General features: G+C 46.3%; 1 protein-coding gene across 2 annotated transcripts in view; it reads left to right on the forward strand.

The window, feature by feature from the left end:
* The window catches only part of LOC135054791 (oocyte zinc finger protein XlCOF7.1-like), a 66408-nt gene extending 64108 nt beyond the window's left edge, over positions 1 to 2300 (forward strand). The window contains exons 4-6 of one of the 2 annotated variants that reach the window (XM_063958122.1): positions 3 to 176; positions 254 to 377; positions 493 to 2300. In XM_063958122.1, the coding sequence (XP_063814192.1) occupies positions 3 to 176; positions 254 to 377; positions 493 to 1661 (1467 nt within the window). In that variant the 3' untranslated portion in view covers positions 1662 to 2300. Of the gene's footprint in view, positions 1 to 2; positions 177 to 253; positions 378 to 489 lie in introns of both variants that reach the window. The other variant, XM_063958121.1, reaches the window with a different exon arrangement.
* Positions 2301 to 15285: the final 12985 nt, after the last annotated feature.

A 15285-nucleotide genomic window follows, 5' to 3' on the forward strand; every position in this document is an offset into this window, starting at 1 on the left:
AGGAGTGTGTTGTGAAGTCCGGTGAAAGTGTCACACCGAGCACCCATCCCAGAGTTTCAGACGGATTGAGCATAAACCAGGGCTCCATCACAGTACTTCCACCAACACATGAAAAAATCAATGACCAGAAGATATTGGAGCTGACCTTCAAAATCATTCAGCTGCTGACAGGAGAGGTGATTGCTGGGAATGGGACATTATACAGTAACATCAGGGGATGTGTCTAAATAGTGACTATTATTGTATGTGTCAGGTTCCTATAAGGTGTGAAGATGATACGGTCTCTTTCGCCATGGACAAATTGGACAATTTAGAAGGACACAAGGATCAAAAGAAGAACTTGATGATGGAGAATCACCTGCACCTGAGGACACCTGGTAAGAGGACATTTGTTCTGTGTTATATACAGAATATATATTCAGTGTGTATTGTATGAGTGCAAAATCGTTTTCTTTTATTTTCTTAAATCTATTTCTCAATTATTCACAGCAGATATATTGGTTAATAAATTGGGTGAATATACCGCTACTCCAATTAAAGAGGAATCAGTCTTGCATGAAGAAGGAAGCCTCACAGACACTGACATGTACACAGCCACAGGTCATATACAAAGTTCTCCTACTGATATTAAGGAGGAGTCGTATGAGGAAGAAAATCTCACAGACGATGGTGTTTATACTCCAACAGATCTTACACTGTATACATCTACTCGTATTAAGGAGGAATCGGTTGCATTTGAGGAAGGAGACCTCACAGACACTGACATGTATACATCCACAGATCATAAACCATATACCTCTACTCGTATTAAGGAGGAAACTGTGTCAAGCGAAGAAGAAAATCTTACAGACACGGATGACTATTCACCCGCAGATCATTCATCTCTACATATTAAGGAGGTTTCGGTCTCCGATGAAGAAGATAATCTCACAGACACCGACATGTATACACCCACAGGTCATACACGGTATGCATCTAATTATGTCGGTGAGGAAACTGACTCGTGTGATGATGAACATGTCACAGACACTTATATACCCACCAATTATACTCCGCATACATCTACCCACACAGAGCATACCCCAGCCATGTTCGAAAACAACCACATGCAGAAGGATTTCTTAGGCTTTGATGAAGGAACCAGCATAGACACCGATGTCTGTGCACTGATTAAACACGCACACACCAAATTTACATTTGCGCCAATTGAGGAGGGCTCTGCCTCAGAGGAAGATGAAATTCCTGTAGACACTCAGACGTATGCCTCCAAAGATCATAAGAAACCCAAATCTACCCCTGCCGTGGACGAATGTGTCTCGGGCGAAGAAGGCAGCTCCTCGTCCGTCAAGAAAGAAACGTCTTATAAGTGTTCGGAGTGTCCAGAGACGTTCATCCGACGATCAGATTTTGCCAATCACCGGAGGGATCACCGAAGAGAGAGGCTGACGTGTCCCGAGTGTGGAAAAGTGTTTTCCAATAAACCCAGTCTTTTAAACCATCTTACAGGCCATACGGGAGAGAAACCATATTCGTGTCCAGTTTGTGGTAAATGTTTCACCCGAAATAGTAACCTGATCGTACACCAGGCAGTTCACATGGAGAGAAGTCCTTTGGGTGCCCGGAATGTGGGAGAGGTGTTGTATGTAAAGCAGATCTTGTGAAGCATCCGTTACTACGCAAGCGATAAACTGTGTAGTTCCTATTGATCAAACCTCATGCCATGAAAGATGGTTCTGAATTCTTCTTCTCATGTTTTATAATCAATGGAGTCCGACTCTTTGTGATCTTTTGCCAATTAGCATGCCAGTCAAGTCTGTCAGACGTTGCCCTTCCGAGTTAATGCAAAGTTCACATTGATGGTGTCCGTCTGTCTTTTGTCTTCTGTCGACCTCGTTTATGTTTGCTCTTTCTTAGCACCCAAGTCTTTCCTTTGCGTCACGTGGCCAAAGTATTAGTTGTTCCAGCAAGCCTCCATATGTTCCTTATAGCTCCTGTTAGACGATTCACCGAAGAGAGAATATATTTTCTTGCTGGGAAACCTTTTGTTATACATATATTACATTATTGCAGGGATAGTTATGGTTTTTTGGTTTTTATTTTCAAAAAATGACAAACTAAACTTGATCCAAGGAATATCTTAAGTTAAACTTTTTAATTATTTTGCACAATTCCATTATTTTCTTTTTCTTTTCTTTCATATTGAAAATAACAATGTCTTTATTAAAGACCTGAATATCTTGATGTGCGTCTGTGCTTGTTCCGTATAAATAACCTGGTAATAAAACATGCTTGTACCCTAATTATCTTGCTGAGGTAAATAAGTGTCATGTCTTCATTTTTTTGGGGGGGAGGAAATAACCCAGAAAAATATATTTTTAAGGAATGATTTTCTTTTGCTTTTGCCAAGAATAATTCAGAAATTGAGGACTGAACACTGCCATATTTCTGAAAAGTATGCGGGAGGGGGGCTAGATTGTACACCCTAATTCTAAACCTAATGAGAGGTGCTACCATGCTGAGACTTGTAGTGCCTCACACTAAAAGACTAAATACTGCTAATCAGAACAGCTATAATGAATTCTGCAATTTAACATAGAGTAAAATTGAGGCGCTTGGCATAATTTTGGCCAAAAATATGGGCCCACCTATCGCGATCAGGTGGGTCCCTAACTTTTTTTTTTTTAAGGTTCAAGTCCAAAACACGGGATTTGGCCAAAAATATGCTAAGCACCTTTACTCTGTGAAACTGCAGTTTATTATAATAGTTCTGATTAGCAGTGTTTAGTACAAGTGTGTACCTGCTTTTTCTGTGTGATCTTTCTGAAAAGGTCTGTAGTGGGCAGACCTTTACTGTATAGATATAAATGCTCAGTATTTGTTTTCTTCGGGCTGCCAGAAGGGCAGTTTTGCAGGCAAATCTTAGGATTTTTCAGATGGTACATGTTTCTTCTCAGAGCATTATCTGGTCTACAGGCATAGGTCAATTAAACGGGTGAAATTTTAAAAGCGGCATAGGGGGAAAGGTAAAAAGGGAGAATAATAGGTGTAGGTTGATGGGAGTTTGAAGAGCATAACTAGATAGGTATTTAAGAGTCTGTTCATGAAACAGTGAAGAAGTGATCCAGTGGAGAAGTTGCCCATGGCAACCAATCAGTGATGAGGTAACATTTAGAAGGTACATTCTATAAAATTTATACATAGCAGCTGATTGGTTGCCATGGGCAACTTCTCCACAGGCTCACTTCTCCACTTTTTTCACTGCTTCATAACTAGACCCCTATAAGTAACCAAAAACAGGTAAGGGAGCATTGGATGTGACTTTATATAGTAATACGGAGTAAGCAGATAGGGCAGTGACTGGATTTCAGTTGTCGTCATTCAACATTAAAACAAATATTAATCAAGTAGCCATATTAAAGATAAACTGAGGTAATGCACCAAGGTTATTTTGTAATCCAGCAATGGTCAGCACCCTAATGGGGCTGGTTATGGGCTGACACCTAATTTAGAATTTGCTCTAAAACAGGCCTGGCCAACCTGTGGCTCTCCAGCTGTTGTGAAACTACAAGTCCCAGCATGCCCTGCCACAGTTTTGCTCTTAATAAATGCTAGAACTGTGGCAGGGCATGCTGGGTTGTGTAGTTTCACAACATCTAGAGAGCCACAGGTTGGCCAGGCCTGCTCTAAAACCTATATAGGAATATTTTAGTCCAAAGCCTTTGGACACCATTGTACACATGGACCTACAACTCATGGTGATGCAAGCTTTATCTTTGTAGATGTATGCTGTTGGTCAGGGTATAAAACAGCATTTATAACCCTTATCAGCGAAAATAAAGCCATTTTCTTCTACGCTACTCCATGGCAGCCATTACTCTGGGATTTATCCCTACTCCTAGATTTTAGACAGGAAGTTTTTTCTATTTTAGGCTCCGCCCCCTCAGGGAATATAGGTCCGTCCGCCTCTGGCTTCCCCAGTCTTTTTCCTGTCTCCTTAGATAGTGACAGTGTAGTCGTTTGTTATTTTTATTCAAATATGAGGCTTACCAGGAATTTTTCCCGGCCTAATGCGCCTCTGTGAGCCGCGGCTGGAAGGGGTTTGGCACCCAGGACCCATGGAGGAGCATTGTATGACTGCCTGTGACAGTACAAATGCTGGAAGGAAAAACCATAATAATTGCTGCCTGTGGCAGTACAAATATGGAGGTAAAGGAAAGCCATAATAATTGCTGCCTGTGGCAGTACAAATATGGAAAGGCACTGCTTATATCCTGCTGCACGGAATATATTACATTGGTGGCAGTGTGAAGTACCTGACTGATTGCTGTGGGCTCCCCCCGCCTGTTGCCGCTGGTGACCGCCGGAGACTGGAGGGCGGAAGTCGCGCTGAGCCTGGATGGCAGCGCTGGACGCGGCGGGCGGAAGTACGCGGCCGAAAACCGGAAGTGCCGTACATCGGTCTGCGCATGCGCCGCCCGGAGGCTGAGAGTCAAGGGAGGATAAAAATGGCGCGGTCCACCGCTGAGAGTGAAGGAGCAGTGTGGATTATTAATATTAACAAAGAGCAATATTGGAGAAAGGATTCTGCAGACATGGACAGAGAGATGTCCCCCTCCACGCCTACATGTGCCCAGGAATGGTAAGCAGCCTCATTTAGGGCACTTATTATTACTTTATATAGTTAGGGTGCTTAGTGTATCATCTGTTTTGGTTGCAGTGTGTCTGATGTGTCTAGGAAAAGAACACATAAAAAGAAACATAATTTAACTTGTTCTGGCTGTAGAAAGAGTATATCTGGAAGTAAACATAGCAAGTTATGCGAGGATTGTGAAGCATCCCAGGGCCAATCCAAACAGATTCAGGATCTAATGGAGTGGATGAAAAAATCATTTGTGACAAAAGAGGAATTAAAGGAACTTCAGGGGGCTAAAAGGTCCAGGTCACAGACCAGCCTAGATGTTGCTGAGGATTCTGATAATCTTGTTGTATTGGATTATGCTGATAGTCCCTCGCCGGCAGAGTCAGAGGAAGCTCAGGAGCCAGATAGGTCATTTAATCTGGATATAGTGGATGGCTTATTAAAGCATATGTATAGAGCTTTAAATATTAAGGATGAAGCACAGGAGGATGGTGCTCAAGATCCTTTGTTTGAAGACAGAATTAAGAAAAGCCGGTGTTTTCCAGTACATAAGGTGTTAAAGGAGATCATGTCAGTGCAGTGGCAGACTGCTGACAAGCGTCTCAATTATATGAAGAGGTTGGAACGTATGTTTCCGATACAAGATGCAGAATTCACTAAGTGGTGTGAATTACCTAAAGTGGATGCAGCTGTGGCAGAAGTAGTTTCCAAAACCACAATTCTGTTAGAAGACGGTGCGGTGCTTAAGGATGCAATGGATAAGAAGGTTGAGAGTTCCTTGAAAAAGGTCCATAAAGCATCAGCAGTGACGCTGAAGGCCGGGGTAGCGATGGCGTCAACAACTAGGACCCTAAGGCTTTGGGGGAACAATCTGCACCGTGACTTGGAGGATCAGGTATCAAGACATCACCTGCAGAAAGACCTGACCGTGATGATGAAGGCGGTGGAGTACCTGTGTGAGGCCTCTCTTGAGGTGGTAGAATATGCAGCAAAATCATTAGCGGCAGGTGTTGCGGCTAGAAGATCATTGTGGCTGCGTACCTGGACAGCAGATGTCCACTCAAAAAATAGGTTGGTAGCCCTTCCGTATGAAGGATCTCGCCTCTTTGGAAGTAAGCTGGAGTCCATAATTAGTGTAATGTCAGGCGGTAAATCCGCAAAACTGCCATTTGATAGGAAAACGAAGTTTAGGGCCTCTTCACCTAAACAACAGTTTAAAGAGGCCAGGTCATACAGACCAGGTAGGCAGTATGGCAGATACAATTCAACAACCACCAGGCAGTCCTTTCGTCAGTCTGGCAGAAGAGGAAATAGAAAATTCTGACTATATGAGAGAAAAGAAAGTGCCCCAGAATGCTGCGCCAGTAGGAGGCAGATTAATGAAATTCGCAGGTCAGTGGCAGGAATCAACTCAAGAAGCCTGGGTATTAAAGGTAATCTCCCAGGGTTACCGTATAGAGTTCATAAAGAAGCCGGTAGGACGGAATTTTGTGAAGTCAAAAAGCTTAACATCAAAAGAACAGATAATAGCCTTTCAGGGTATTATAGAAAACCTCATCAAAACACAGGCAGTCGTGAAGGTGCCGAAGGCAGAAGAGAGAAGAGGTTTTTATTCCAGGATGTTCCTGATTCAGAAACCATCAGGCGAATTCAGGGCCATTCTGGATTTAAGAAGTTTGAACAAATTCCTTATAAAGAAAAGGTTTCACATGGAAACATTGAAGACCATATTATTAGGGATAAAGCAGGAAGACTTTATGGCCTCTATAGATCTGAAGGATGCATACTTTCATGTGCCAATTCACCGGGACGACCAGAAGTTTCTAAGGTTCCACGTCCTTGGAGAACATCTTCAGTTTACCTGCCTGCCGTTCGGCCTGTCTTCCTCGCCAAGAGTCTTCACGAAAGTGCTTCTAGCTCTAGTAGCACATATGAGAGTGATGGGCATAGCATTATGGCCGTACCTGGACGACTTGCTGATCTGTGCGAACACAAAAGCAACTCTGATAATAGCCGTACAGAAGACTCTTCAGATTCTTCAAGCTCATGGTTGGCTAGTAAATTGGAAGAAGAGCAAGCTAGATCCAACACAAGGGCTGCAGTTCCTAGGTGTTTGGATAGATTCGAAGAAGTACACGGTGGCATTATCAGAAGACAGATGCAAAAAGATTCAAGATCTTTCATCTCTAGTTCAGGTAGAGGACAGCATTTCACTCCGTCTGGGTCTGCGTCTTGTGGGGATGTTGTCTTCTACAATAGATGTAGTACCCTGGGCCAGGTGGAAGATGAGAACGTTCCAGTGGGACATAATCAGAGCGGTCCGTATAGGCAGAGACCTAGACCACAAGATTATCCTTACTCAAGGAGCAAAGAAGTCCCTGGATTGGTGGATGGACCAGAGTCTGAGGCAGAGGTCGGTGTCCTTAGCACAACCCAAGTACGCTGTCTTAACAACAGATGCAAGTGCCACAGGTTGGGGAGGTCATCTGTTAAGTCACACATGCCAGGGGTCATGGTCCACCCAAGAAAAACTCATGTCTTCCAACAAGCGAGAAATGAGAGCAGTGTGGAATTCAATATGTTGTTTTCAGATGCTGCTGGTACAGTCTCATCTGAGGGTGTTCTCGGACAATGTGACAGTCGTGGCATATTTAAACCGGCAAGGAGGCACCAGAAGTCGAGATCTAGGGCTGGAAGTAGCGAAGATCTTGGATTGGGCAGTACAAAATCTAAAGTCCATAACAGCCCTTCATGTTCCAGGAGAATCCAATCTAGTGGCGGATTACCTGAGCAGACACGAGGTATTACCAGGAGAATGGGAGCTAAATCCTCAAGTGTTCCACTTGATAACACAGAGGTTTGGGTACCCTCAGATAGACCTGATGGCTACATCCCAGAATACGAAAGTGGAGCATTTCTTTTCAAGGTACCAGTCCCCAAATGCCAACGGGACAGATGCTCTCTCCCAGAGGTGGAACTTCAGCCTCAGCTATGTGTTCCCTCCACTACCGATGATACCCCGGGTTCTACGGAAAATCAGAGAGGAGAAAGCGGTAGTTATAATAATTCTACCTCACTGGCCAAACAGAGTGTGGTTCCCCACGGTACTCAGGATGGCAATACAGGGTCCATGGGTCTTACCAGTAGAACCAGAGCTACTGCGTCAGGGACCAGTCTTTCACCCGAACCCACAGAGTCTTCATTTGACGGCGTGGAAGTTGAAAGGTCAATCTTGAGAACTAAAGGCCTTTCAGAACAGGTTGTCACCTTACTTATGAAGGCAAGAAAAAGCACCTCTTCAAAATCCTATTACAGAGTGTGGAGAAAATTTGGAGAATGGCTGGGAGATGATGCCGAAATCTCTAAGGTTGGGGTCCCTCAGATACTGCAGTTCTTAAGCGAAGGTTTCCAGATGGGTTTAGCAGTATCAACCATCAAGGTACAAATATCAGCCTTAAGTGTACTGCTGGATAGGAAGTTGTCAGAGGATAACTTGATACAGAGATTCTGCCAAGCCATCAAGAGGGAACGTCCCAGAGTCAGATCAGTTATGCCAACCTGGGATCTGAACCTTGTTCTGAACACACTCATGGATTCACCCTTCGAACCTCTGCGGGAAATTCCGTTAAAGATGCTTACCTGGAAGGTAGTTTTCCTCACGGCAATAACCTCAGCGAAAAGGGTCGGGGAACTACAGGCTCTTTGGGCTGAGGAGCCCTACCTGAAGATTCTTCCAGACAGAATAATACTGAGGAATAATCCCGAATTTCTACCAAAAGTAGTATCAGACTTCCATATGAGTCAAGAAATCATTCTACCATCTTTCTTTCCATACCCAACGGATGATTATGAAGAAAGACTGCATATGCTGGATGTTCTGCGGGCAGTCTCTATATATTTGGAGAGAGTGAAAGACTTCCGGAAAGTTAAGAATCTGTTTGTTTTACACTCTGGAGTCAAAAAAGGTGAATCACCTTCTAAAAACACGATTTCTAGGTGGATCACGGAATTGATTGCATTCACCTATCAAGAGAATGGCCGACCAATTCCAGACCACATTAAGGCACACTCTACGAGGGCTGTGGCTACATCCTGGGCAAGGAGAGCGCAGGTGTCGATTAAAGAGATATGTGCGGCAGCGACGTGGTCGTCCATCCATACATTCACCAGACACTATGGCTTAGATGTCTCTGGTGGTCACTTTGGAGAAGCAGTACTGAAGGAAGCAACTGCATAAAAATTTACTTTAAGCATCATTTGGGTTCTGTGTGGTTTATTTTCCCTCCCTACTAGTATGCTTTGGTATATCCCAGAGTAATGGCTGCCATGGAGTAGCGTAGAAGAAAGTAGCAAATTATACTTACCGATAATTTCATTTCTTCAAGATACTCCATGGCAGCCTAGTTTTTCCCACCTCAATATATCTTTGTTTTTTCTCAGGCTCCGTCAAGGAGACACTCAAAGACTGGGGAAGCCAGAGGCGGACGGACCTATATTCCCTGAGGGGGCGGAGCCTAAAATAGAAAAAACTTCCTGTCTAAAATCTAGGAGTAGGGATAAATCCCAGAGTAATGGCTGCCATGGAGTATCTTGAAGAAATGAAATTATCGGTAAGTATAATTTGCTACTTTCTCTAACGTCCTAGTGGATGCTGGGGACTCCGAAAGGACCATGGGGAATAGCGGCTCCGCAGGAGACTGGGCACAAAAGTAAAAAGCTTTAGGACTACCTGGTGTGCACTGGCTCCTCCCCCTATGACCCTCCTCCAAGCCTCAGTTAGATTTTTGTGCCCGAACGAGACGGGTGCAGGCTAAGGGGCTCTCCTGAGCTGCTTAGTGGAAAAATTTAAAGTAGGTTTTTTATTTTCAGTGAGACCTGCTGGCAACAGGCTCACTGCATCGAGGGACTAAGGGGAGAGAAGCGAACTCACCTGCGTGCAGAGTGGATTGGGCTTCTTAGGCTACTGGACATTAGCTCCAGAGGGACGATCACAGGCCCAGCCATGGATGGGTCCCGGAGCCGCGCCGCCGGCCCCCTTACAGAGCCAGAAGACTGAAGAGGTCCGGAAAATCGGCGGCAGAAGACGTCCTGTCTTCTATAAGGTAGCGCACAGCACCGCAGCTGTGCGCCATTGCTCTCATGCACACTTCACACTCCGGTCACTGATGGTGCAGGGCGCTGGGGGGGGGCGCCCTGAGACGCAATAAAACACCTTTTTGTTGGCAAAAAATACATCACATATAGCTCCTGGGCTATATGGATGCATTTAACCCCTGCCAAATTTCCATAGAAAAGCGGGAGAAAGGCCGCCGTGAAGGGGGCGGAGCCTATCTCCTCAGCACACTGGCGCCATTTTTCCTCACAGCTCTGTTGGAGGAAGGCTCCCTGACTCTCCCCTGCAGTCCTGCACTACAGAAACAGGGTAAAACAAAGAGAGGGGGGCACTAAATTGGCATAGAAATATATACAGCAGCTATATTAGGGAAAAACACTTATATAAGGTTATCCCTGTGTATATATATATATAGCGCTCTGGTGTGTGCTGGCAAACTCTCCCTCTGTCTCCCCAAAGGGCTAGTGGGGTCCTGTCCTCTATCAGAGCATTCCCTGTGTGTGTGCTGTGTGTCGGTACGTTGTGTCGACATGTATGAGGAGGAAAATGGTGTGGAGGCGGAGCAAGTGCCTGTGTTAGTGATGTCACCCCCTAGGGAGTCGACACCTGACTGGATGGTCTTATGGAAAGATTTACGTGATAGTGTCAGCACTTTACAAAAGACTGTTGACGACATGAGACAGCCGGCAAATCAGTTAATACCTGTACAGGCGTCTCAAACACCGTCAGGGGCTATAAAGCGCCCGTTACCTCAGGTCGACACAGACACGGACACTGACTCCAGTGTCGACGGTGAGGAAACAAACGTATTTTCCAGTAGGGCCACACGTTACATGATCACGGCAATGAAGGAGGTTTTGAACATTTCTGATACTACAAGTACCACAAAAAAGGGTATTATGTGGGGTGTGAAAAAACTACCCGTAGTTTTTCCCGAATCAGATGAATTGAATGAGGTGTGTGATGAAGCGTGGGTTTCCCCCGATAAGAAACTGCTAATTTCTAAAAAATTATTGGCATTATACCCTTTCCCGCCAGAGGTTAGGGCGCGTTGGGAAACACCCCCTAGAGTGGATAAGGCGCTCACACGCTTATCAAAACAAGTGGCGTTACCGTCTCCTGATACGGCCGCCCTAAAGGAACCAGCTGATAGAAAGCTGGAAAATATTCTTAAGAGTATATACACACATACTGGTATTATACTACGACCAGCAATCGCCTCAGCCTGGATGTGCAGTGCTGGGGTGGCTTGGTCGGATTCCCTGACTGAAAATATTGATACCCTGGACAGGGACAATATATTATTGACTATAGAGCATTTAAAGGATGCATTCCTATATATGCGAGATGCACAGAGAGACATTTGCACTCTGGCATCAAGAGTAAGTGCGATGTCCATTTCTGCCAGAAGAGGATTATGGACGCGACAGTGGTCAGGGGATGCGGATTCCAAACGGCATATGGAAGTATTGCCGTATAAAGGGGAGGAGTTATTTGGGGGCGGTCTATCGGACCTGGTGGCCACGGCAACGGCTGGGAAATCCACCTTTTTACCCCAAGTCACCTCGCAGCAGAAAAAGATACCGTCTTTTCAGGCTCAGTCCTTTCGTCCCCATAAGGGCAAGCGGGCAAAAGGCCACTCATATCTGCCCCGGGGCAGAGGAAGGGGAAAAAGACTGCAACAGACAGCATCTTCCCACGAACAGAAGCCCTCCCCCGCTTCTGCCAAGTCCTCAGCATGACGCTGGGGCCTTACAAGCGGACTCAGGCACGGTGGGGGCCCGTCTCAAGATTTTCAGCGCGCAGTGGGCTCACTCGCAAGTGGACCCCTGGATCCTGCAGGTAGTATCTCAGGGGTACAAATTGGAATTCGAGACGTCTCCCCCTCGCCGGTTCCTGAATTCTGCTTTACCAACGTCTACCCCCGACAGGGAGGCGGTATTGGAAGCCATTCACAAGCTGTATTCCCAGCAAGTGATAATCAAGGTACACCTCCTACAACAGGGAAAAGGGTATTACTCCACGCTGTTTGTGGTACCGAAGCCGGACGGTTCGGTGAGACCCATTTTAAATCTGAAAGCCTTGAACACTTACATAAAAAGGTTCAAGTTCAAGATGGAGTCACTCAGAGCAGTGATAGCGAACCTGGAAGAAGGGGACTACATGGTGTCTCTGGACATCAAGGATGCTTACCTCCATGTCCCAATTTGCCCTTCTCACCAAGGGTACCTCAGGTTTGTGGTACAGAACTGTCACTATCAGTTTCAGACGCTGCCGTTTGGATTGTCCACGGCACCCCGGGTCTTTACCAAGGTAATGGCCGAAATGATGATTCTTCTTCGAAGAAAAGGCGTCTTAATTATCCCTTACTTGGACGATCTCCTGATAAGGGCAAGGTCCAGAGAACAGTTAGAGGTCGGAGTAGCACTATCTGAAATAGTACTACGACAGCACGGATGGATTCTAAATATTCCAAAATCGCAGCTGATTCCGACGACACGTCTGCTGTTCCTAGGGATGATTCTGGACACAGTACAGAAAAAGGTGTTTCTCCCGGAAGAGAAAGCCAAGGAGTTATCCGACCTAGTCAGGAAGCTCCTAAGACCAGGCCAGGTGTCAGTGCATCAGTGCACAAGGGTCCTGGGAAAGATGGTGGCTTCTTACGAAGCGATTCCATTCGGCAGATTCCACGCAAGAACTTTTCAGTTGGATCTGCTAGACAAATGGTCCGGATCGCATCTTCAAATGCATCAGCGGATAACCCTGTCTCCAAGGACAAGGGTGTCTCTCCTGTGGTGGTTACAGAGTGCTCATCTCCTAGAGGGCCGCAGATTCGGCATTCAGGATTGGGTCCTGGTGACCACGGATGCCAGCCTGAGAGGCTGGGGAGCAGTCACACAGGGAAAAAATTTCCAGGGCTTGTGGTCAAGCATGGAAACGTCACTTCACATAAATATCCTGGAACTAAGGGCCATTTACAATGCCCTAAGTCAGGCAAGGCCTCTGCTTCAGGGTCAGCCAGTATTGATCCAGTCGGACAACATCACGGCAGTCGCCCACGTAAACAGACAGGGCGGCACAAGAAGCAGGAGGGCAATAACGGAAGTGGCAAGGATTCTTCGCTGGGCGGAAAATCATGTGATAGCACTGTCAGCAGTGTTCATTCCGGGAGTGGACAACTGGGAAGCAGACTTCCTCAGCGGACACGATCTCCACCCGGGGGAGTGGGGACTTCACCCAGAAGTTTTCCACATGATTGTAAACCGTTGGGAAAAACCAAAGGTGGACATGATGGCGTCTCGCCTCAACAAAAAACTGGACAGATATTGCTCCAGGTCAAGGGACCCTCAGGCAATAGCTGTGGACGCTCTGGTAACCCCGTCGGTGTACCGGTCAGTGTATGTGTTCCCTCCTCTTCCTCTCATACCAAAAGTACTGAGAATCATAAGAAGGAGAGGAGTAAAGACTATACTTGTGGCTCCGGATTGGCCAAGAAGGACTTGGTACCCGGAAATTCAAGAGATGCTCACGGAAGAACCGTGGCCTCTACCTCTAAGACAGGACCTGCTCCAGCAGGGACCATGTCTGTTCCAAGACTTACCGCGGCTGCGTTTGACGGCATGGCGGTTGAACGCCGGATCCTGAAGGAAAAAGGCATTCCGGATGAAGTCATCCCTACCCTGATCAAAGCCAGGAAGGATGTAACCGTACAACATTATCACCGTATTTGGCATAAATATGTTGCGTGGTGCGAGGCCAGGAAGGCCCCTACAGAGGAATTTCAACTGGGTCGATTCCTGCATTTCCTGCAAACAGGACTGTCTATGGGCCTCAAATTAGGGTCCATTAAGGTTCAAATTTCGGCCCTGTCGATATTCTTCCAAAAAGAACTAGCTTCTGTTCCTGAAGTTCAGACGTTTGTCAAGGGAGTACTGCATATACAGCCTCCTTTTGTGCCTCCAGTGGCACCTTGGGATCTCAATGTAGTTTTGGGATTCCTAAAATCACATTGGTTTGAACCACTCACCACTGTGGACTTGAAATATCTCACATGGAAAGTGGTGATGCTGTTAGCCCTGGCTTCAGCCAAGCGTGTATCAGAATTGGCGGCTTTATCCTATAAAAGCCCGTACCTAATTTTTCATACGGACAGGGCAGAATTGAGGACTCGTCCTCAATTTCTACCTAAGGTGGTTTCAGCATTTCACTTAAACCAACCTATTGTGGTGCCTGCGGCTACTAGGGACTTGGAGGATTCCAAGTTGCTGGACGTAGTCAGGGCCCTGAAAATATATGTTTCCAGGACGGCTGGAGTCAGAAAATCTGACTCGCTGTTTATCCTGTATGCACCCAACAAGCTGGGTGCTCCTGCTTCTAAGCAGACGATTGCTCGTTGGATTTGTAGTACAATTCAGCTTGCACATTCTGTGGCAGGCCTGCCACAGCCAAAATCTGTAAAAGCCCATTCCACAAGGAAAGTGGGCTCATCTTGGGCGGCTGCCCGAGGGGTCTCGGCTTTACAACTTTGCCGAGCAGCTACTTGGTCAGGGGCAAACACGTTTGCTAAATTCTACAAATTTGATACCCTGGCTGAGGAGGACCTGGAGTTCTCTCATTCGGTGCTGCAGAGTCATCCGCACTCTCCCGCCCGTTTGGGAGCTTTGGTATAATCCCCATGGTCCTTTCGGAGTCCCCAGCATCCACTAGGACGTTAGAGAAAATAAGAATTTACTTACCGATAATTCTATTTCTCATAGTCCGTAGTGGATGCTGGGCGCCCATCCCAAGTGCGGATTGTCTGCATTACTTGTACATAGTTATTGTTACAAAAATCGGGTTTTTGTTGTTGTGAGCCATCTTTTCAGAGGCTCCTTCTGTTATCATACTTTCTCTATCGTCCTAAGTGGATGCTGGGGTTCCTGAAAGGACCATGGGAATAGCGGCTCCGCAGGAGACAGGGCACAAAAAAGTAAAGCTTTACTAGGTCAGGTGGTGTGCACTGGCTCCTCCCCCTATGACCCTCCTCCAGACTCCAGTTAGATTTTGTGCCCGAACGAGAAGGGTGCAATCTAGGTGGCTCTCCTAAAGAGCTGCTTAGAGAAAGTTTAGTTTAGGTTTTTTTTCTTTACAGTGAGTCCTGCTGGCAACAGGATCACTGCAACGTGGGACTTAGGGGGAAAGTAGTAAACTCACCTGCATGCAGAGTGGATTTGCTGCTTGGCTACTGGACACCATTAGCTCCAGAGGGATCGAACACAGGCCCAGCCGTGGAGTCCGGTCCCGGAGCCGCGCCGCCGACCCCCTTGCAGATGCTGAAGCGTGAAGAGGTCCGGAAACCGGCGGCTGAAGACTCCTCAGTCTTCATAAGGTAGCGCACAGCACTGCAGCTGTGCGCCATTTTCCTCTCAGCACACTTCACTGGGCAGTCACTGAGGGTGCAGAGCGCTGGGGGGGGGCGCTCTGAGAGGCAAATATAAACCTTATACAAGGCTAAAAATACCTCACATATAGCCCATAGGGGCTATATGGAGAT

Source organism: Pseudophryne corroboree, chromosome 3 (assembly GCF_028390025.1).
Source record: "Pseudophryne corroboree isolate aPseCor3 chromosome 3, aPseCor3.hap2, whole genome shotgun sequence".
In the NCBI taxonomy this organism is placed as follows: domain Eukaryota; kingdom Metazoa; phylum Chordata; class Amphibia; order Anura; family Myobatrachidae; genus Pseudophryne; species Pseudophryne corroboree.